Here is a 24,838-nt window from a genome sequence, read left to right as displayed (position 1 = left end):
AAGGTATTTTAGGAACAACAGTTGAAGAAAAAAGTATCATGTAAAAGGAAGTGAACAAATGACTCACCCCAACACTAAATTCACAGTATCAAAATCCAAATGGTACACACCTAACCTTTTCTCACATCAAAAATGAAGTTACATATTAAACTACAGATGAAATATTAAGTGGCTTGAGAAACTGAAGCACAACTATTAATTTAGTTCAAAAATTCCATGTAGCTAAGCTCGGCTGTTTAGAAGAATATAAATTAAAATAGATGGTTTATATTATTAAATCACAGTTTAAAAAACTTAACAGATTATGGAACATTTATGGTCAAACAAATAATACTTAAAGAATGAAAAGTGATCAAAACAAAAATTATACCCTACACCATTATGTATGGGATACATTTCAAATCTGTTATGTTTTTGCCAATTTTACCTTCTACATGGAGCCCTTCTATGGTCCATGCTCATCGGCTCACCAATGGCATACACTCAAAGGATTCCTCTTTACTGGTAGTAACTATCTCAGGACCTGATTCTATGAGCTATGATTTGGTGCTTGCAGCATCTTCAGCACTGTGTGTGAAAATGAAGGCAGTAATTTTGAATATTTTTCTTTGATGTACAGATAAGCAGGACTTTTGAAAGAGGAGCAGCACATTTTAGAAACAGAATAATCAACAAAAAACCAAGTAGATGCTGCTTTACTTTAAGCTAAAAAAAAAAAACCAACCCAAAAACAAAAACCAGAAACAAAAACCTGTACCAGACCATCTGTAAGACATACAAACATTTTAAGCTATCAAAAATATACAGCAATTCAGTTAAAGTATCAAGAAACAGATACACTGACTGCTATATAAAATATTACTTGCTGTACTGTTAACATTTAATTGGTGCACATGCTTTTTCAGTTAAAACATACTAATCTCTGAAACTCTAGAATCTGTTTTCCTACCATGTCAAGTATGAATAAGCAAACTATCTAAAAATTCCACTAACACACTGTAACTGTAAGATAAGTTACCAAGTTCAGTGATAACAACAAGTTGTATTCTTTATATTTAGGTCTTATGAGTTTGAGTGGGAATAGTGCTCTATTATAAAAAAACATTTGTGAAGGCTGTTGACATTTCTAACCAAAGTAGTTACTGCATATTTTTAAAGGTTTTGATTCTTTAATTGCAACAATTAGCTATTTGAGGAAAAATAACAAAAATTACTTATTCTGATCAAGTTTAATTACTGCAATCTACTAATCTTTTCTAAAAAACCAAAAAACAAAAACAAAAAACCGAAACAAAAAACATATTTACCTAGAAATATAAACAGTTGTTTAAAAACTTAAAAGACTTTCCACTGAAATGGAACCGTGAGTAACAATGCATTTGGGGAAGCAGCAGATTGCTTTTCAATACACAACCACAAAGATCTCACAGGGACAACATTAATGTACTGAAATATATTAATTTATATACTTCCTTAGGTTGTGCTTACCTGTTGCTTTTTTGCAGCAGAACCTAAGGTGGAAGGTCTGGGAAGGCACTGTGAAGTATAAATAATTGCACTGTTTGCAATTAATAAAGATTTTATACCTTAAATGAATCAAAATCAACAGCCTCCATTTTGTGAATGATAAAGAATCCAGTGAATTTAATTTTGCTCAGTTTAGTACATAATAAATGCACCATTCTATAAGGTTATCTACAAAATACCATGCAAAATATCTGAACTATTAAACTTCATACCCTACACTAAAGATAGCAAATACTATCCTAGCCTTTTTTAAGATACCAGAATAATTCCTAGTTTTAAAAGGGATAAAAATAATTTCTTCTATTTCCACAGCACAATACATACATTGCTAATTACCTGAATAAACTACTTCAAGCCTTAACTTTTACTTCTCTGTGCAGCCACCCTAAAAAAATTTATTCTCAAAGCAACAATACGGTGTTCCAAAAGATAAAGCAAGTAACAGTTACAGAATTATTTAAAACATACCTACATCACTACATATCTGCAAACTATCTGAAGACAAAGACAACTTCTGTCTATCAAGTGGTTCAAAAGACTTCAATGTTACGATATGCATACTTTAAAACACTAAATGTTATAGCTGTCTCAGGAGTACTAATGAAAAAAAGCTATTACTCAGATAAACAGAAACAAGATTTTCTTTAGCTATTGCTAAACGTTTCAGGAATACTTACCCACAAAGCTCATATTATGTGTATGTATATATATGCAAACCTATGTTTCTGAATTAAGAAGCAATTATGATTTCCTAAGATATCAGCACTGTATTCCAACATAATAGTCACACAATTATTGCATTTTCATTATGTGGAACATTGACAAAAAGATACTGTTGCAGTTCATCAATTTGTCATTCTGATGTACTTACAGTGCAATGCTCCTTGAAGGAACAATCAAGGATGATACACAGCACAGTCCTCCTCACCCCTATAGAGCTAGTTCTATACTGGCTGGATCAAACCTGCACTTCAACAGACAATGGCAAGACAGACTGTATTGCATGTAGTCTAATATACGCAAGAGCCAATAAATATGCAAAGAGCAAACACAGGATTTCAAGAGAACCAGATTTTTAGTATGAGCATTAGAGCAATAAGAAGTTTCAAGTATATATAAAAAAATAATAAATTGATTCAAATACTTGAGTATTTACAAAAACAGAAATTATCTGCTCTGCAGGAAGTTCTCAACCACTCCCCACCACTCAAACAAAACAGCATTTTACGGACAGATGCAATTTTTGTAACTACTACGCATACCACATTGACTTTTCTACACTGAATTTTGCAGTGGACTACTTTAAACTGAAGGCTTAAGCACATTACACTTAAATTTTATAGCTATTCTGAAAAAATCCATAAAATAGTTATGCAGGAACAGTTTTGAAGTATTCAATTAAGAACAAAAATGTTATCTGTTATAGCAGCTGCACAGGTCTGAAACAATGGTCATGTATAAAAGGAAATTTCACTGTTAATGCAATGGAAGTATGCCAAAAGATCACCTTCTTAAACACATGCAGTTTTAATCAAATAGAAAGAAAATTAAGGTATCAAGATTACTGGTGCTAGGCAGAAAAATACAATGAATGAAAGAGATCCTCCATCTACAACTATTCTGCAAGAGGGGAAAAACATGCTAATGACAAGTTTTTAAACTCAACAAGGTTTCATGGGGGAGGGGGAAAAAATTCTCATTTGTGTACAGGTACCTTGATTCAGCGTTGCAAATCAATCCTATAATTCTTTATATACCCACATATCCAACTTACCGACACAGGAGGTTTCATATTATTTATTGTAAAGCACAAAACAGGCATTTTAAAAGTGATAAAGTATACATTGAAAAAGTACATTTATATCACAAAGCATTGACCACATAATTGCAAATACATTTGCTGGAATGTGTACATCTACACTAATACTAAAAACAAACCATTTTTCATTTCTACAGAGAAATATTACCTCCTATCAGTAGTGATAGATATTTTGTACATTTTCAAAAACACTATTTTTTTTTAACCAAACAAAATTAAGATCTTCATCAAGGCGTCTGCATCCATACATTTAACAAAGGTTTTTTCCCCCACACAATGAAGCAAATACTGTATTGTCCACTTCTTATTATTGGCCCTGTGCAGAAGAGATACATAAGAGATACACAAAAAGTTAAAGAAAATCCTTTAAATCGAGCTAACTCAGGAGTGAAGCCTTTAAGAAAGAAAAATCGGTTAATGTAAATGGTGGTGGCTTCTTGCATGGTTTTCAAAACCCTGGGAGGAGAAAGTTTTTCTTTTAAAAAAAAACAAAACAAAACCATAATCACCAAACATATGGATAGATACAGAACTTGAGTTATCAGGTAAACAAAGTCATCTATTAATTATTCTGATAGTTATTTCACTAAAAAAAAAAAAAAAAAAAAAAAAAAATATGCATACTCCAAAGGTAACAAAGCAGGAGACATGCAAAAAAATATCTATAACCACTGAAACAGAAGCTAGCCAAAAAACACTTAAACTTTTTACCTGTGGTGCTGGAGGATGTTGTGGCATTCCCTGTGGACTTGTCTGGGCGTAATATGCTGCCTGTTGCCTGTAGTACTCAGCCCATGCTGCACTGTAATCTGGCTGACCGCCTGGCGGAGCCCCAGCAGGGGCAGGAACTGCTTGACCTACAAGTAATTAAAATGATACAGCTCTGTTGTTGTAATGGAAATGAGAAAATTTCAAAATGTCACTGCCTAACAAATGTCACCTAGCTTCTTGGAATACTCCTTCAAGATTTCTGAATAATCTTGTGGCTGCTTTTTTTAACTGACCACTCATCCTATTATTTTAATGGCACGATTCCCATGTAAAGCAAAATGGAAGAACCGTAAGGACAGTTTTTTTCCACTCCTTGAATCACATTCCAGAGCAAAAGTCTTTAAAATGTGCTGATGCAAAATGACCTGAACAACTGGTAGCATTTAAATCAAAACACATGTCAACAGAAAAAATTACTTTCTGTAATCTACCTAGACTGACTTTTATCTTATTGTACAGACTTCATTAATTAATTTATCAGACGCCAATTCCTTCAACCCCCCAATTTTGGCATCCTTAATGCAACTGCTAGGTTACCGCAGATTATGTTTTTCAAAAAGAGCATTAATTTTTGTAAAGATTTACTCCACCACAGGATATAGTCCTGAAACATCTCCTTCCAACCTTTGCTTAAGTTCCAATTCTCTAGAAATAACAGCATGTACACACATACGTGTACACACATACGTGTACACACATACGTGTACACACACACTACCAGACTTACAGCTGAGAACTACCGGTCTTCCCAACAAAATCAACTTGCAGGTTAACAACTCTGTAAAAGCGATAGACTAATACACAATGACTCTTCAGCGTCTAAACAAAAAAACCTACAGCTAACTTTTTAGGACCTCAGTCATGCTGTTCTTCCAAGGCAGGTTGGTTGCAGGCATTTTTGCTTCCTTTTTCCCTTCTCTTATTTCAGAAACATCAAACACACTCCACTTACTATCACTATCTTCACAATTTTTTATCTGAAAGGTGCTTTTGCAGTTACCAGTATAGAATGTACCTGACTATAAGCAGAACACCACTCTCTATCCTTTATCCAATCACCTGTCCTCACACTTGCATGCATCCACACAGAATGGATATACTTTCATTTACACCATAGAGTGCTTCATTTTAAGTTTCTTGAACTTCCAAAACATTTACTACTGTGATATGACATTTCTGGGATCTACATACTTAAAGGGTTATTTTTTCAAATCAAAAGTTTTAGTCAGAATAGGGGTATTACCAAAAAGAGTTTGTATCAAAGCTGTATCAAGTTTTTGCTAGGATACTAGAAAAACAAAACCAAAACACCACATCCAATCACACTACATCAAATAAATCCAAGCAAAATACAGGCCTGCACACTGTACAATTCCACGTGCACCTAACCTTCTGCTATGAAGAAAAAGGGGCAGCTTCCACATGACGAGGGCTGAAAGTTTTCAGTCCTACCTGAAACCACCTTACCTTTTATTTGTATAGAAGACCACTGAGAAACCTTCTGGGGAACATGAGTATCAGATTCTAATGAACTCTTTTATAGGGTATTGGATAGAAGGTTGGTTTTAACTACTTTTACACTGAAACTTCACATGGAGAATACTAGCTATCCAACATTCCTCTTATGGATCTATGTATTATCCCAATCCCCTCAAAAACATTACGTGTGAGCAGAAAATCTGAACATTTGGCAAAGCACTATCCTGACTGTCTTCAAAATACAATCTTCCATTTTCCAATCCTCTACACAACTTATACAGTTTTTCCACTTATACTGTAGATAGATTAAAAAAACCTCTCCATCAGTTTATGGGTTATATGGTAAAGCAATTGTTTTCTTTGAAAAACTTACTTAAATTTCTTCAAATTTTAAGAGCTGAAATCATCTTTTACAATTTATACTTACAATTTACCACAACTTACAATTTACACTTCTGATCAATTATTTTAACCAAAATGATCTTTAATATGGTTGCAAATTATCCCAGGATACACTTTTCTCAAGTTTGGTATTCATTTATGAGGTAATAATTCTACTTACACATTATTTAGCTATGTCATAGCTGTCAGCACAGCTGAATGTCAAAGCTAAGCCATTTTTTGTGCATTATGATCCGAGAATCTTCTGACATTCAGCCAGCTATCCCAAGGCAGTGTTGGAATTCAAATAATGAACCAAATAAAGGAAGTTTAACATCTACTCAAAGATGTCAAACTGGACTTCTGTTCAAAATGGGTTAGTAAAAATTAAAAATATTTTAGCTGCATCATTCTCCTGCCAAGTACTGCAAGTAATTCTGAACCTACATATGGAATTCAGCAGTTTAGTCAAAACGCCTTTTCAGTGTATAGAACTGTACTGAAACAGTACATGCTCATTAATATCCAGATTCAACTGGAACACTAATAAACAAGATTGATAAACTACATACAGGGGAAATACAAGAAACACAGAATACCTCCCCATTAAGGCAGGCTAAGAAAGAAAATGTCAGATGATTCTACAGTTCTTCCAGTACTCAAATCATCAAGAGTGATTTTAAGTATCAGAAAACTTCTTTGTCCCCTTTCCTGCTACAATGCTGAGGAATTATTAAAGAACAGTTCCACTATTTTATTATGGAATCCCTTAACTATAAATCAAGCCCACAGTATATTAGAATGACTTTAAATGATAAATTTACAAACTCCTATAGTGACATACAGATAATTTACTAAAATATGACTTCATGTTATCCTTTTTTAGACTTTTAGGGCCTAGTTATGCAAATCTTTATTTCAGCTCTTGTAGAGAAAAATAAAAATACTATGTCTCCAATTCAAGATAACAGCACCTATGTCTTCGAAAGCGAAATTACTGTCTTGTTACCTGGTAATACTCAAGGGAAATTAGATTTTTTTTTTTTTTTTTTTTTTTAAATTTATGAAGACGGGTACCAAGCAAATAGATGGTCTAGGTCACCAACAAGATCCACGCAAAGTAACTCACCAGTGTTCACGAGCAATTTTACTAGCTTTTCTGTCCTATTTTTAATTGTGTTTGATACTCAAGGCAGTAGTCCCTGACCAGAAGAAGAGTCTGAAATAGGGGATGGTCTTTGCCACTATATTTGTGAATTGGAAAACACGTTGTTTTCAAGTCACTGTTCTATATACTGAAAAAATAGGAGTGTTCTCTGTGATTAGCAGAGTCATATTGCACCATTAGGAAGCCACTTTGGAAAACAGTATTATGGCTTTAATGGGAATATTCAGGACTGCTTTAGAGTTTTCAGATCACTCATACTTGAAGTATGAGAAAATCCAGAGCACCAACTGCAGTATCACATCAAACTTAATCAGCTCAGTACTGTCACCCTCACAAGCTTGCCTCATGGATTACCAAAGTTCAGCCGCAAAAATAGACTGCTTGGGCTCAGCAAGTCACAAGTTTCAGTTTAGTTCTCAAAACCAGCTGTTTGTGTAATTATCTGTGCTGTGAAAAATCTGAAAGAGGACTTGAAGAGTGAATGCCTTGTAATTCTTACCTTCCCCCTTTTGCACAAGTTAATGGGGACATAATGGGGACAGTTAATGGGACAGAAGAACTACAGTACTGTAGGAAGCACAAACAGTACAAGCTGTGTTTGAGAGCCCGGAGACCACATGAACCTGCTGATGGACACCCTTCCTGTTCGCCAGATCTTCTACCACTTCACGTTGGGGAAGAACACTTCCATTTAGCCCTAAATCAACTCTAGGTGAATTCTCTGCCCTTCAACTTCACTTGGTCAGCTCTTCCTCTTTCCCAAGTAGATCTTAAGAAAAATTATTATCTTCCATATCAAGATTTTCAACATGCTGAAGAAGCAAAAAGTTCTCATGATTTACACAGTCAAGTTATACAGGTCCAGACATCAAGAGTTCTCCTTCAGGCAAGGAACTCAATTTGAACTAGAAAAACAAATGAAGATCAGAACTGTCCTTCTGTTTTTCCTTTTATTTGATTGTTGTCTTGGGATTTTTTAATTTTGCATTTTAAGATTGATCATTTTAAGATTGATCATTTTAAGATTGATCATTTTAAGATTGATCATTTTAAGATTGATCATTTTAAGATTGATCATTTTAAGATTGATCATTTTAAGATTGATCATTTTAAGATTGATCATTTTAAGATTGATCATTTTAAGATTGATCATTTTAAGATTGATTGATTGACATCTCCCAGTGTCTATCTTTTTTGGGTTCTCACTCCTCTTTGGACTTGCTCCCAGAAACTCTATCTTACCACCTTATAACTAGCTATTATTTAATCAGAGCAAATGCAAGACTAGTGCAATCCAGGCTTTGCTTTCCAGAGATAGCAAATTAGAAAGATGGCAGAGTCCCTGCCAACAATTTACATTATTCTTAAAAAGAGGAGTTAAAGGAATCAGGAAGAGGAAAAATAGAAAGGCCCATCACATCTTAAAAATCATGTGTTTGGGAGTTCTGCTGCAATTTTCTTAGCCTGATACACAATCCTTGAAGTAAGTAATCATTATCTATTTTCTTTTTAATTTCACCACTTACACTGTGCCAAAATAAAGAAGAATAAAGGTCGTCATGTTTTGGCACATAATTTGAGATCAGCCTGGTAGAAGGCTGGTAAAAGGAACTAAACACACTATTAATTGTAATTCCAAATGCTTTTTCATATACCATGAGAAAACAGGGTGCAGTTGAAAGAGGGCAAAAAAACCCTCAAACCCTCCCAACCCAAACAAACAAAAAATGGAAACTAGATGCTGGTCTATGGCTAGTCAAATAGAGATACCAGGGAAAGCACTGGCATTCAGAAACCCACTAGTCCTCACAGCGTATACAAATTTACATCAACTACAACATCCATGGGAGAACACTGTGGACAAAACATCGACCTGCAAGACATTCCCATGATTTAAAAGCTAACAAGACCTTCTGCCAATGTATTGAGACTACATATTCTTTTCCTTATTCAGTAAAGGATGAAATCATCAACTTGACAAGCAAATACATTTCAGTTTTGTAAGTCACCTCAAGCAAATTATTTTGAAAAAGTTAGCAACAACATATAACCTGCAGTTTCAACACAGCTGTTAAGTGCTGCAAAGCAAATAGAATTTAAAAAAGGGCATGATATAAATGAAAGTTAGTTGTGATGCTTTAATAACCTGGAACACAGAAAGCAAGTTACAAGAAAAAAAAAAAAGTGTCTGTAATCTTAAGAGCATTGGGAAACAACTACCAAAGAAGACGAACAGCAGCTTTATAAAGCAGATCAAAGTTGAAACTCAAAGACTTATGAAATATACTTAAAAAATACTCAGATTGAAGAATTTAAAAGATGTTGTTTCCCAACAATCAAATATAGACATCTCATAAGGTATGAAATATTTTTGCAAAGATAATTACTAGCATGAGTACAAGTAAATGGCTTAAACACAACACAAATTTTTAAGCACATTTTTTGCAGGGTTCAGGGCCTCTAGCAGTATATGGTTCAGAAGACACATGGATTGTGCATTTTTATTTTTTGAGGGTAAAAAAAAAAAAGGTATCTCAAAGAAGATACGCAAGTCTCCTAAAACGTTCTACTGTGCAACAACAGAAAAAAAACATGCACACGTACCCATTTTTTTATAGTACTCCTCCCAGGCCTTGGTATAGTCAACCTGCCCTGCTGGTGCTGGATTTGGCTGATCTCCTGAATTACATTAAAAACAGTCAAAATAAAACTACTGGGTTTTGTTTCATACCTAGAACAATTTGAAAATAATCAGCCGAATTTTTCAGTAACAATCCCAAATAACATCACTGAACTCTGACACTATAAATCTATGTAGTACAAGCTACTACAAATATAGTACAATTAGTTTACAATTAGTAAAAGACACAAAGAAACAAAGATCTGTTTGTAGTGTCCAAGCATGTTCCCAAGATTCAGGAAATGCACACCGCTCATAGTACAAAATACTACCTAAAATTTAAGTGGTAAGCCTCATGCACGCACAACAATTATACTAATACTACAATTGTAATTGTCCTAAAACCACAAGAAGTGGTGAAAATGTTTAAGCGAGGGACAATCAACAGTTTGGTTCATTCCATTTTTACTTATAACTGACAGCATTATGTAGATGTAATTAAGTCAACCCAAGTTGCAGTAAACTTCTCTTTGGAGTACATTACAACATAAATACATTACCCTTATTGCTGAAATTAAGAAAAGCAATGCTGAAGGCTGTAAGCAAAAGTTTTCCAAGAAAACCAGCTACCTTACAATAAATGTACCCAATATATGAAGACAACAGTAAAAAATAATGTGGCATCTACACCCTCAGCAATGAGAAATGTATCCGTTTTAGTAAACTGCTACCTTGTCCATTAGTTTGGGTTGTAGCTGGTCCACCAGGAGGGGCTGCAGGTGGTGGCTGTGCTTGCTGCTGATAGTAGTGAGCATAATAAGCTGCCCACGCTGCTGAATTGGGATCTGTTCCTGGCTTACCTATGAAAACAAAACATAAGCATTTATAAAAAGTAGTATGAACAGAATGCTGTTGCCAATTAACCCTGTCCTAAGCCCTCATATTTTCCTCCAAGAAAAATCCAACTAAACCAAATAACCACGTACATCCTCTAAGTATCCTTTCTTTCAAGCACGAAGTTTTGATCAGGTTTAAGATAAGTGTGTTGTACAAAGTATACTTTCATAGGACTGATGAGATAAAAATCATTCTAGAACCCTTACTACCACAATGTCATTCATTATTTTTAAATGTGATAAACAGAAACAGATTTTCAAGTTTATTTAAGCAGTCACATTACTAAATAGCGGCAACAGTGAATCATTCTAGCACCAACAATTTCAGTGGTTTTACTTTTGTTATAACCTCACACTAATGACACTGGCAGAGGCGGAGGAGGTATGCCAAATACGTATTTCTGAAACAGAAGAATACAAATCTTACTAAGTATTTGCAATGTTTTTGTCAGTTAAGCTTTAAGGTAACAGTTAAAATACAGAAACACATTATTTTAAGAACCTGAATCCCCATACATGGCTATAAAGCATCACTGTTTACTTACAGCTTTTTAGTATAATAAATAATAACACCACTTGCATCTTCTGCAGCTATCTCCATGCTTCCCTTGTTTTTAACTACATCTAGGTAGGCCAACACTGCTGCTTCCTAAAGCCTTATTTCTCTGTTTTTCACATATAGCTTTTAGGAACGGCTTATTCTTGCTGAATCAAAAGAGATTGATTATATTACCAGATTGGCAAACCACAAAAACTGCAAATCTACTATTAGATAACGTAACGTTCTATAACACAACCAGCATACTTTAACATTACTTGCATCCTTAAAGAATAAAAATATCTGCAAATAAATGCAGCCAACTGAGGAAAGAACTTCATATAAAAGAGACTGATACAACTGATATTTTAAAGTAACTATACATGGAAGTAATATTTCCCTGCACACACAAAATATATAAGGCAGCGACTAATGGAAGAAGAAATTCCCTGAAAAAGGTGTCAGAAAAAGTCCACAGCACAAAAATTTCTTGCAGTATTTCATTTAGCATTAAAGTCAGATGTAACCACCTAAAATGTACACGATAGTATCAGCATACAGGAAACAAGGTTAATACGCCATTTCCTTTTTAAATTACACTGCTTCCATCAACAATAGTGGATTTAAACTAGTATGTACAATATTCTACGGTTACCTGCAAATATCAAATAAGTCATTTCTCAGTTCCCCCCCTCCTTCCCCTTAGCAGCTACTTCTCTAGAATAGAAGAACACAGAGTGGGATTCATTACATTTCCAAAGAAATCTGACTGTAGTAACTAGCTCCACTTTCATGGAGCTTGACAGGAAGCAAGCACAGTTCTGGAGACAGCACCTCTGAAAAAATACTAAAATAACCCATATTTTACACTGAAACGAGCAAATAAGTAGACAACTGTACAAAACTAATCCAAATAATTGCTAGTTGAAAGAAACGCCAACTTCAGCTGCACACAGGAAGACTTCATTAGATTTTTAAGAGGAGTATTTATCCAAAAAATGGTTACTAAATCATCATCAAGATGACATCAAGGTGAGTATTTGCCATTTTCTTACAGACCTTTATGTAGATAAATTGCTTTATAAAAAATGAAAAGTTAGTATGAAAAAGGCTGTAACATTTTGGCAGTGGTTTCAGATTAAATTACACTTTTGGTATGCTAAGACTTTAAGTCAAGTCACTGTGAATCATTGTACTTCTAGATAATGGCAATAGTACACTTTTGGTATGCTAAGACTTTAAGTCAAGTCAAGTCACTGTGAATCATTCTACTTCTAAGTAATGGCAACAGGCATTTTTAAATACTAAACTGAATGCATGCAGAGCTACCTTTTATAAAAGTTAGGGAAATGAAAACAGAGACGGTTCTTTCCCAAGAAAGGATACATGAGAGACTTGAATATGAACGGAACTCTGCAGACTGAAGTTCTGAAGAAGCTCTACCTCAAACAAGTGAGGTACAAGTGACTCAAGCATCTAGCCTTACCATGCCTTCCGTGGCTGCAATTCTGTTTCCCCATACACTGTAGTCCAACCAAAGGACATAACTTAAAGAAAAGTAGGATGCTAAAACTTCGGAGAGTTCTAATTAAGTAAAAACTCCCCGTGTTGACAAAGAAACATAAATAGAAGAACCAGATTCTATAAAGGTGGGTTTCAGAAGAAAATAGAAAACTATTACAGGCAAAAACTCAAAATACACAATACTAACTAGTTTTATTGTATTAACAGCAGCTCAACAGAAGTTTCATCCCTCAAAAAGGACTAAAAAAGATACGCTTCTATCACACAGAAGCAATCCTCATATAAGTCAATGTAGAAAAATACATAATATAGCATAAACTGTGAAAATTCAGTATCAATGGGATTGTAAGGGGCACTGTTTAAAATAAAATACATACAAAGCCACTGATTATTAGGGAACGAAAACACATCCTCATTAAAAGAACTTGATGTAAGAACATCCATTGTAAGAAAAACGTACTGATTTGAACAAAATCAGTTAACCAAGAGTCTTGCAAAAAGTATCATAAATTGGGATGCAAATTTTAGTAAAGGGCATTCTGACTCCAGCGATTGAATTTTAACATCTCGCAAGCAACATGTGGGAAGCATAAAACATACGCAGACTGACAATCAGTAAAGACAAGACAGAAAAACAGCAGCTTTTTCAGATTTACCACTATGACATAAAATGAATTGTGAAACATATATACTTGTAAGGGCAAAATGGGTGTACTCCAAATATATCCACACTACAGTACAACTGTGACATTTCTTACCTGGATCTGGTGGATTTGGTGGCTGCCAGTGTGGATAAGCATTTCCCCATCCTTGTGGAGCATACGGAGCTGGAGGACCACTATAAAAGAGAAGTCATACATATACAGTGAAAGCCAGCCCCAGGGTCACCCTACAAAAAAGGAAGCTAGCTGAAGCAGTACTTACTGAGGCGCAGGGCCAGGAGGCCCTGGATTATAAGGAGCTGGGTTATATGGTCCCATAGGAGCACCAGGACCTGGTGGCCCAGGAGGTCCATGTGGGCCAGGAACAACACCATGGGGTCCATGGGGAACAGGTGGACCCAATGGATTTACTGGACCCTGTAACAAGAGTAGCACCGAGATGAGGATAAACTTTGAAGTTCTCAATTTTTCAGCAGTTTAGAAGCATAAATCTGAACACTTTCAGAATATAGGCCAAAAGGTTTGATTGTTTTAAAATAAAAGACACTTCCCTGGAGAAAAAAGTCTTTCTGAAGTTGAATTAGGCTTATGGGTAGTTAAAGAAGAGTTAGAAACAGCCATGGCAGTAATATCAACTAAAAATCTGCACTTATTTCCATTCTTTCTTGAGGAAACAAAAGAATTTTACCAATAAACATGGATTTTCCCACAAGTTGCATTAAAAAACCCACAAACTAAATTAATACTATCAATCTTTCAAAATAAACCGATACATCTACATCTGGCTAATCTTGCTTATTAAATCTGTTTGTAATATCAGGTACAAAAACCAGGTAGTAAATTTGATTACATGCATACAAAAGTGCAGTGAATTTAGTGTAAAGTTGGATTAAAACTCTACCTAAACATACCAAGACTGAAAAACTAAACACACAATCTAATAGCTTTAACTGTATCAAGGATATCTTTGAAGTAATCACATTTTTCACTACGCACAGAGTGGGCATCTTCAAGAACACATAATTTAAAAAAATACACTATATTACATTGAAGAAAGCAACGTTTCTTTCAATTTCAAGTTTTTGCTTATTTTGGTGCATCAGGTTATGTTTATACTACTTTAAACCCAGATTACCATTCATTATTACCAATTTATTATCTGATTAAGTAATCTGGAAGTGAAATGGAAGAAAAGACTCCACAAAGGAGATTCCTTTCCTATTGTGTTTAGTTATAATAGTAATCCAAAGTATAGTTATACACTCACTCCAATCTTTTCTTCTATAAGTTGTCGTGCATAATCTATTTGCTGGGGTGTTCCACGGATAGTAAACATCTTCATGTTTGGATCTGCATTAGGTGGAGGATTTCTTTGAAGTTCTATTCTAGCACCAGACTGCTGGCTTATGCTTTTAATAGTTTCACCACCTACAATGCAACATACAGCTTTTATGACATGTGTTAAAGCACAAATACTAAGATTCAAATCAGAGAAGGTCAACTCATGGAAGCTGAAGATAAAGAAGTGAAAAGGTACCTATTCTTATAAGCCATACAACAACATTCTAACAATTAAAAAAAGTCTCTTCAGTGTCTAGTATAGAGCTTTGATTACAATAAACTAGTAAAAATAAACTATTTTTTCAATTAAAGACCACAGTATTACTCAGAAAGAACAGCAAAGAATTCCTACAATGTTGTCTTTTTTTCCATTCATGTAAAGATGCAAGATTAGACGTGAGTAACAGCCAATATCCACGGTTATCAATAAATACAACCTTAAAGCCTAACCTTCCTATAATGCAACAGGCAAGCAGAGATAACAAAAAACCCCGGAAGCTGACCAGATGGTAAAGTTTACATTTTTTAAGTGCACTAAAACCAGAAAGTTAAAATTTCCTAAACTAGTTCCTCCTCTTATAGGATCCTGAGAAATTACTTGTATCATTAGTACGCACAAAGTTTTCAAAACAGGGGTCCATTTAGCATTTAAAAAAAATAAAAATCAAATAACATTCCAGGTCAAGAACTGAACTATATCAGCCTGTTTGTTGTGTCTGGAGAACCCATTGCAAAACAGATTAAGATAACTCAAGCGTTTCATTTAGAAGCATACAGTAAATTACTTTAAAAACACAATTATTTGAGAGAAAAATTATTTTAATAAACACACACAAAATAATTGTTACACGATTCCACTGTAAAATACGTGAATGTGAAAATTAGTTTTAAGAGCGAATTAACAGATGCAATAACACTAGGCTAATCAAGCAGTATCAAATGCAATTAGAAAATACATCATCTAAGAATCTACCAAACACTACCAATGTAACTCTGTACTTATTACTTTAAAAAAAATATGGGTTAGATAAATTGATTGGTTCTTGAGTTTCAACTACTGGGGTACGTGTTTTGGTGAGGAAAATCTGAAAAGAATATTAGGAGTGTTATAATTGAGGAGTATTACGTTGCTTTAATGTACATGAAACTATTCACAAAGGCTTCTCTCGAAACTTCTCTCTAGTATGGCTACTTATACAAATAGAAAAGCTGAGAGTTTTTTAATAGATACACATAATATATATAAGATAATATTACCTTTGCCAATGATTAATCCAGTTTTTCCAGTGGGAACAATAAAATTGAATTCCTGTAATCCACCAGGAGGCCCCATGTTCCAGTTTCCTTGGCCTCTACCCCGTCCTCGACCACCAGGTCCTGGTCCACCAGGGTTACCAGCCTAAGAAGAAAAAGCAACAAGTAAGCACGTTCTACAAAAATTACTGCATGCAAATTACTAACGCCAACTGGTTACATCACATCATTTGTTAAAGAAAAAACTCATTTACTACTCAAGACAGTTTTGATAGCTGAAGCACTATCTTTTCCAGAAGACCTAAATTACATTTTCAAAAGATGTTCTGTACATAAAGATGAAGAAGGAAAGGATATAGAAGCAGAATGTTTCACATGTAAAAAGATATCATTTCTGTCTACCTTCTGTAAATGCAGCACTGGGGCTCATCTCAAAATAAGCATTTGAGCGGTCTTTTGAACACCAGTTACAATCAAAAGTAACAGCATATCAGCTATTAATACAAGACAACAGAACAAGCAGCTCTAAAACCAGACAGACCAAGAACTGCCCTGACTTTAAATTAGTATTATCATTATCACGCTGACACTTGCAAAATTGTGACTGTAAAAGCAAACATTCATATTCCAGACTGAACTTTGAAGTAGATTCAGATGACACCACTAAACTATCTTCTTTAGTTACACACTCATTCTAAAAATATTAAGTCTTTACAGAAGTCTGGCAAGAGATTCTAAATGGTAAACAACATATTACCCAACCTGAACACTTCGAAGGAGATCTGTAATAATTTCTGCAGCATGCTGACATCTGTCAGGAGGCCCCGTGATTTGGGCTATTCTATCTGGAGTTGTTCCATCATCTGGAATAAAAATGAACTATTCTAGTATATGTAATCCAGTAAATTTGCACTCAATTAACAGAAACCTATGGACATATTACCAACCTGGCTTAAATTGGATCCTAACACCAGCATCATTCTGTATCTTTTTTATCATCTCTCCATTTCTTCCAATTACAATACCTACAGCAAACCGTGGTATGGGAACCTTAAAGAGAAAAAAAAAGTCAAGATGTCAATGATGCAAAATTTCCTACCAAATTCACACAACTGAAGGGTCACATATTAGAACGGCAAACTACGGCCAGCCCTATGCAACTTCAAGCTTTCTGAAGTGTAATTTTTTTTAATACCAAGTCACAAGCCTAGCAAATAGTAGACGGAAGCATCAAAAAGAAAGAGTTCTACAAGTTCTCACAGTGGCAGCAATTCCAGTGGATATTATGCTTCTCACAACTGAAGAACAAAGTTCTAATGGGCCTAAATTGCACATTCTAGCAGATGAAACTTTCAGCCTGACCTCTGATGAACAGTTTTAAGTTCATGACTTGCACAATAGGTGGCCTTAAGTATTATTCTGTAAAGGCCAAACTCCAATTTCTATAATGACATTATATACTTAGCCACAAACTTTTGCTTACTTGATAGAAAACTCCAGCTAGCTGAAACTGTTTAGAAGTGCTGGTAAAGTGAATGCTGCACACCATTATGAAGTCGTAATTTCAGCAATGATCAATACTTACATGCCACAACCACCTTTGGAATCTGTTTAAGAGCTTTCAGTGGTATTACCCAGCTTAACATTTGAATGTTAACAACTCAAAATACAGTGAACAAGTTTTTCAGCCATGCTTACGTCTATCCCTTCATTTCCTCCTATTCTTGACCCATATTCGTTGCGCACCTCTCTAAAGCCACCTTGATCACGAATTAACTCCAGCACCATTTCCTTGGCTTGCTGAAAGAGAAAGAAAGTTCATTTAGGTACTGCAACAAGAGAACTGATTTTCAAATGCTCTGGATTCTGAAGGACTCCTTACTTGAACTTTATAAGGGTCTCCAGTTATCCTAAGGGGCTTGTCTGCACCAGTGTTCTGTGGACCATCTTGAATCATGACCATTTTGACACCTGCCCGCTCCTGTTTGGCAAAAGGGAGGTCAATACCCACTCAAATCTAGATTCAGTATTATCACACATTTAAAAGAAGATACATATATACCTGCAATTGTTTAATTGTCTCTCCACCTTTTCCAATAACTAATCCTGCTTTACTTGCTGGAATCATAATTTCTTGGACTGCATTTCCAGGTCCATCACCATGATGAAAGCCCGGTGCAGGTCTTCCCTTTTCAACTATCTGATCAAGTAATCTTTTTGCTGATCTGTGAAGAAATACATACATTTATAAATACACTTATTCCTTCCTACAAGTACCACTTGCCCACATCTATTCTGCTTGCAAATTTTTATTTTTTTTTAATTTGAAAAGTTTCTGCAGAAGAAATGTTAATTACTGTCACTAAGAAATATGAGGCAAACTCAGTAAATCTAAGAAAGTAACTGCAAGATGATGTGGTAGACCTAATACCACCCCAACATCAGAATACAAAAGGTAGTTCTTTACCAAACACACATAAGTAAAAGTTACCTCAAACATGACCATCCTCCCTGAATATAGTTACACTGATAAAACCTTAATTCAGAGCTAAACACAGAAACCTTGACCGTTAAAAATATTTTAAAAAATCTGTGTTAATTAGATTCAAAATTGTTCCAATTTACTTTTTTTAAGTGCATTAAAAACCAGTATCACCAGACAGAAAATGTTTTCTAACTTTAATTTCAGCAGTAATTCAGGTAACCCCTCATTTGACAGTAATTTTTCTTTAATCTACTACCAGCCAATCCTAAGGCAGATCTATTTTATGTTAAGTTTTACAAAAAGGCAAAAACCCCAGACTGTAAAATAAACCTAGCTTTAACACCAGTATCGTAATAGCTGTAAATAGAACATTTGTACTTGTAGCCATTACCAGAATAGTGGCAAAAGTAGGTGTATGTTCACCACACGCCAGCTGCCATTAGAGTAAAATCTAATTACAGTACTAACATTAGTTAAAAACTCTTCCCTTTAATAAGCGAGCAGAATAAACTATAATTAGAAAGAAAATTCCCATAAATGAATGACTTCATTAACAGCAACCTGCTTGGCTGCAACATAAGAGAATGCCATGCTACGTTCCCAAAGGAAAACATGTAGCTGCAGGCCTTACCTGCAAACATGAAGTTGGAGCAGCTAACATAAATGAGGTAATACCAAATATACTACTACATTTAAGGTCTTTCCTAGTAAAGCCAGGGTAAGTCCAAGTGGTTATATAACCTCTGTGCCAGTAAAAAAAACCCCAAACCTACAGCCATTTTCATTGCTATTATCCTTTTCCCTGAACACAGGAAGGCAAAAGTTAACCTTGCTGATAGGTATTGCATAGACATCACTATTTCATAACTTTGGGTATACATTAATTTATACCAAAGACATTTAAGAACTCTGATGGGCTGAGCTTTGAGTACCTCCTCCTCTTATGCAATTACTGATTTTCCTTTTTCCCTGTGATCTTCCAATTTATGGTTAATAAAGAAGTTTTTTAGCACACGTTTATTTTTAGTATACATTCACACATTACATTCTCAAGCTGAAATCAGTGCACAGTTATATAAGTATTAACTACAAGAATATTTGGACTTGAACATGTTGACGTTCCCTATTTTTGTTTTAAAATTCCAAGTATGTTGAGGGATCTAACTGCAGATTCAAGGCCTTTTTTCTTATGTATACATTTGTCACCAGACTGTCTCTTCAATACAGGAAAAACACGCTATTATTATAAACATACTATCTAGGTATTATATTTAGATCTGAAAAATGAAGTGTATTGCACAGTTAAATATGAACAGACTGAACTTATTTTACTTACTGAACAGACTCTGGTGTTCCAGTTAGCATACATGATCTTTCAGGCAGGCCTCCACTATCTATGGTCATAAAACAAAACAAATTTAGCAGTAATGTCAAGTTGGAAGAGATTATGAAATTAAACATAATATACAAACTACTTGAACTTCACTACAGTAGAATGATTGGTGTATCAAAACATTTTGCATTTTTTTAGCCTCTGATAATTGTGATTAGCACAAACCACTAAAATACACCTTAGATCAAGGTTCAGGCAATTAGAAGCAATGATCAGCCTTCTGAACTTTCAACCAAAAAACCCCACTGAAATAAACAAAGAAAACAACCCCACAAATAGTTACCAGGAGCAATCTGTATTTTACAGCCAGACTCTTGCTGTATACGTGAGATCTGCTCTCCACCTCTGCCAATTACTTGGGAGAAAGAAAATATAGAAAGATTATTTGTATTAACAGCATCTGCTAACATCCCTCACTATACTAACATCACCACAACCATACTACTTACTGAATCCTACCATCCCATCTGGAACTTTGTACTCCTCTGTCATCACAGACCTACAGAAAGTGTTAAATCAAACAAAAGACAACGACTATTCAGAGACCAAACTGGCACTAAATTTTTATGTATCCTCCAACTAAAATAAAGAAACCTAGTTCCCCCACTATCACCCTGGCTTACTTGCCTCCCATTAATTTTATAAGTCATTATGCAAATACGGCACTAAGTAAACTAACAATATACAAAAGCGACCACAAAAAGTTCAGGTATAATACGAATTGAACAAAGTTTTCCTTCATCCTTTTTACTATTAACAGATGCGTGGTACAGAAAAGGCCAGTGTAGCATTTTAAATTTCATCTGTATATCCACTGAAGTATGCTGAAAATACACAAATTTCAGCACCTCATCTACCAAAAGCAGTCAAAGCATAAGAATAATAGTTCTGTGTGGTTGTTTAGGGAAGAAATGAGCGGAGAAAACTACTAAATTGTAGCAAATGTAGCTGAGCAAAACACTGTGTTAAATCTGATTTTGTTTAGAAGATAGTGTCAACCCCTTCCCCTTCAGATCTGCTTCCAACTTCTGGTCATGCTACCTATGCTGAAGTAGTAAATGTCAACAACGCATTTTCCTTTTACTAAGCTTGATGCACAGCCTAGGCTGTGAAGAGAAAGAGAGCACAACGTAGATACGTTTTAAGTGTTTGGCTTGGGACTTGCTGAAGCTAAATTTCAACACATCACACAAATACAGAGTAATTGCTTTATGCATTGATACCACTTTTTCAGAACAAATTCTTGAAATTGCTTTCTTTCAGCAAAGAGGAAAACTCTACATAAGATGTAGCGTAACTCTTACCTTTGTTGTTGATGCATCGGTGGTAGCTGATTTCCAAAAGCTATAAATAAATATTGTTAAAATTAAATTCAAACAAGTAGTATAATTTACAACTAAGTTTCTCCTTTGATAATAAAACTTAATTGTACCAACTGTTATCCAAGTTGACTTTTTAAGAAGCGTTACCAAGAGGTTTAGAAACCGCTAAAAAGATTCTGAGCTGGTACTAACAACATTGTCAGTTTTACAAAGCAGACTCGCACGGCTTCAAGAAAATAAGACAAAAAACACCCATCCTTTCTTTTGATATTACTGGTTCAAGTAATCACCTACCAGAACACTGTTTCAAATTCTTGTTCTGACAATGTTACACTTGTTAGGGTTTTTGGGCAACAAAATAAAAATTACTTACAGTCATTCTGAGGAGCAACTTTCTTAGCATCTGGTTGATCTGCAAAATTTAAGATTTTTTTAATTTTTTTGCCAAGAAATTCAAGAAGTGTTTACACCTTTTACTGTGAATTGTAACTTTCCAGTGTATTTTAGTCTCCCTTTCCTTTTTTTTCTTTTTTTTTTTTCCTCCAATTTCAGGGAGTTGATCATCTGAATAAAAGAAAGAATCTCACGAACACTCAGCACTTCGTTAGTATAGCTGAAAAGATGTTAGGTTTTTCCATATTATCTATTCAGTAGTTTAACAAAAGGCAGTTTTCAGAACACACTGTAGATTGCTCATAGATACCCCGTCACTGAAACTTAACTAAGACAAGGAACAAAGGTTAGCTCTGTTGGTTGCTCAAGCTAATGATGCTTCTATAGTAAAAAAAGGAAAAAAAAAAAAAATCAAATCCATACAAAAATCAACAATGATTTAAAGAAAAAAAAAATTCTGACAATGACCACAAATCTAGATCGAATATCTGAAAATACAACAGTATCACATGGCAATGCAATCTCAATCTGAATGTCGACATGAAATTCCTATCCAAATAGAAAGCATTTCACAGCATAAAACTTCAAAAAAAAAGCAGATTCAAAGAAACTACATCACTACCATCCAAATCCTTTCTGTACAGTAAAGGAATAAAAGGCATAATTAACCTGTATCTGAAAAGATAGACTTCAGATGCTTCCTTCCCACCCCAAAATAAAGGTTATATGAACCACCATAATTTAATTTATGTGCAGCAAAAACTCAGACACATATTCCAAGAAATATTTGTGTCAATCCAGAAAGATCCACTAGTTTATGTCATCTTTACATACTAAACACAGGTAATAAATAAAAATTCCTGCCTTTAAAAGGAGAGGGCATTCCCTCCCAGTGTGTTGTACTGCTCGGACTTGTCCAAGAGCCATCTACACATAAAATAAAAAGAATACATTACATATATCATCTGAAGCATCATTAGCTCATTTTTGTATATTAAAAACCTCACCTTTAATAGAAAAAAAAACCCCAAAACTTTATTACAGGACACAAGAACTCCTGATATAAAGCCTTAGTTACATTCTGTAGGCTGAGTTTCAATCCTCTTAAAGGAAAAAAAAGCATTGCTCTTTTGTGAGACCTATGTGAACATTTCAAGAACAAGCTCAGAGATTTCTTTCCACAATTTAGCCAGGATTTTCTCTGTATATTAAACATATAAAACCCTGTTAAGTTCAAACTGGCTCCTTAGCAAGAAACAGAAGACGACACACACATTTCAGGAGAAAACTTTACTGCAGTATAAGGCAAATCCAAAAAGCTGCAACAAGCTCGAAGACTTAAGTATGATCTCACAGTGTTCACACACGCTTACAGGCTTAAATAGTAGACTAAGCAAAAGTGTGTACAAGGTAGAAAATTTACTTTCCTGTCTTTTTTTAAAGTCCTATGCTTTTACAATGAAATGCATTAATACTTTTATTTGAAACTGTGTAGTAATAAAGTATATGAAATAATCAAATTCAAGGAGTGAGCACTTCCTACTCTAATTGTAATTTACAAACTGTAATCAGTCTTACACAACAACAAAAGACTGAAATGACATACCTGTGTAAGCATTTCTCAATCACGAATTTATCTGCTCCCTCCCCGGCATACATTTTCCTCTTTACAGCATTTAAACCACATTTAAAATATTTTAAAACAGTCTTACATTCACTTCGGGTTAGAACGCAATGGTTTAAAACAAATTTCCCCATTAAACTGAAAGTGAAAAAGCATGTCATGATCTATAAAGGGAACAAAATGTTTTTATGCTGTGCTATGGAAAAAAAGGCCACATACAAAAAAACACCTGCAATTTTTCTGGCACCATGGCCATACTCAAGAAAAATAAATGCAGCAGTAATGAGTGCATACCTCCATCCTCAAGAGGTCTTTTCTGTCCTCCATAACCGTAGTCGTTTGAATTCATTGATGTGCCAGCATCTCCTCCAATTTTTGCTGCAATCTAAACAAAAGGCAGATGTGAGTAAAAAAAGAAATAAAAATTCAGTCAGCCCTCATTTACTCCATGTCTTCTAAACGATTTTAAGCAATTTAGACAAAGCATATAAAAATGACCCAAAATAAGTAAATAAAAGGCTGCTGCTAGAAACAGTTCTGCACACAGAAATTTTATTTTTTATTGTCTTCAAGGACACTTGTGCTCATCCTTCAACAGCAAAGCTTTCTAGATTTTCTTCATCGGTTGACAAAAAACAAACAACTGCCCTTCAAACACCAGAAACTTTCCTCTAAAAGGCGCTTTTCACTTTCTATCCATTCTTTACGAAACACCGCGGTATCTCACCGAGGGCCTGACTGCTGAAACTATGTCAAACCTTAGTAGCCCCGACTACATCGGATCTTCAAATATTGCCAAAACCGCAACTAGGCGAAATTTGCTCGAGAAGTAATGAAAACATCGCCCGTGGTGCAAAAGCTACAAATAAAACTTCGGGATAAAGAACTTCCGAAGAGACAGCCGCCGCCGCCGCGGCGTCGCAGGCCGCAGCACTTCCCAACCGGTCTGAACAGGTTAGCGGGCACCGAGGGCGCCTCGGGGAACACAATACGGGCCGCGCGGCGGAGCCGCCCTCCCGCCTGCCCCTCCGCAGCCCGAGAAGCCAGGCACGGCGCCGAGCTCCCGATAACGCGGCGCGCCGCTCGCCGTCGGCCGAGATTTTGCCTCCCCCCAGGGGGGCAGGAGGGACCCGGTAGCGCCGCTCCCCTCACCCCCGCTGCCCCGCGATAGCGCGGATCACTTCGGGCCCAGCCAGGGCTCTGCGGGCACCCAGTCTGCCAGCGGGGAATGGCGGAGAGCCGAGTACTGACTAGAAAAACCTTCCACCGCCCAAGGAAGGCGGGCGGGCCCTCACGACGGCGTGAGCGGAGGGCAATGAGGGGCTGGGACAAAGCTCCCCCCCTCACCCCGCAGACACATACTGGTGGAGAGGCCCCCTCCTCAGGTCTCCCCAGAACCGAGCGTCGCCACGGCGCAGCCCGCTAACTCCTCCCGCAGCTCAGGCGCCGCGGCCTGGTCAGCGGCTGCCTCTGGGACCCGAGAGCCCATTGATTTGGCGGAGCCACGTTACACGCACACACACACACCTGCCTAGCCCTCTGCAGCGCGTCTTTAAAGGCATCGTTCACTCCTCCACCTCCACCGCCGCCTCCCCCAGGAGCGCCCGAAGCAGGAGGGGGCACCGTGGAATAGTCCGCCAT

At 35.9% G+C, this 24,838-nt stretch overlaps 1 protein-coding gene across 6 annotated transcripts; it reads right to left on the bottom strand.

The window, feature by feature from the left end:
• Positions 1-307: 307 nt before the first annotated feature.
• Positions 308-24,838, bottom strand: FUBP1 (far upstream element binding protein 1; the record flags this gene model as incomplete). Of its 6 annotated transcripts, XM_082002951.1 has the most annotated exons (22): positions 562-567; positions 1,489-1,536; positions 4,058-4,203; positions 9,750-9,824; positions 10,497-10,625; positions 13,482-13,561; positions 13,648-13,802; positions 14,653-14,813; positions 15,984-16,125; positions 16,743-16,843; positions 16,928-17,030; positions 17,679-17,780; positions 17,863-17,961; positions 18,043-18,205; positions 19,802-19,859; positions 20,142-20,213; positions 20,308-20,357; positions 21,163-21,202; positions 21,554-21,592; positions 22,438-22,500; positions 23,492-23,582; positions 24,725-24,838. In XM_082002951.1, 22 exons carry the CDS (start codon positions 24,836-24,838, stop codon positions 562-564), a joined length of 2,037 nt encoding a protein of 678 aa, XP_081859077.1. The 6 variants fall into 6 exon arrangements, with proteins under 6 accessions (XP_081859076.1, XP_081859078.1, XP_081859077.1 ...); XM_082002950.1 differs by having other exon boundaries at positions 308-1,536; XM_082002953.1 differs by lacking the exon at positions 22,438-22,500.

This window comes from Phaethon aethereus (assembly GCF_964289735.1).
Source record: "Phaethon aethereus genome assembly, chromosome: 8".
NCBI classification, from domain to species: Eukaryota; Metazoa; Chordata; class Aves; order Phaethontiformes; family Phaethontidae; genus Phaethon; species Phaethon aethereus.
This window is presented reverse-complemented; position numbering and strand designations above follow the sequence as displayed.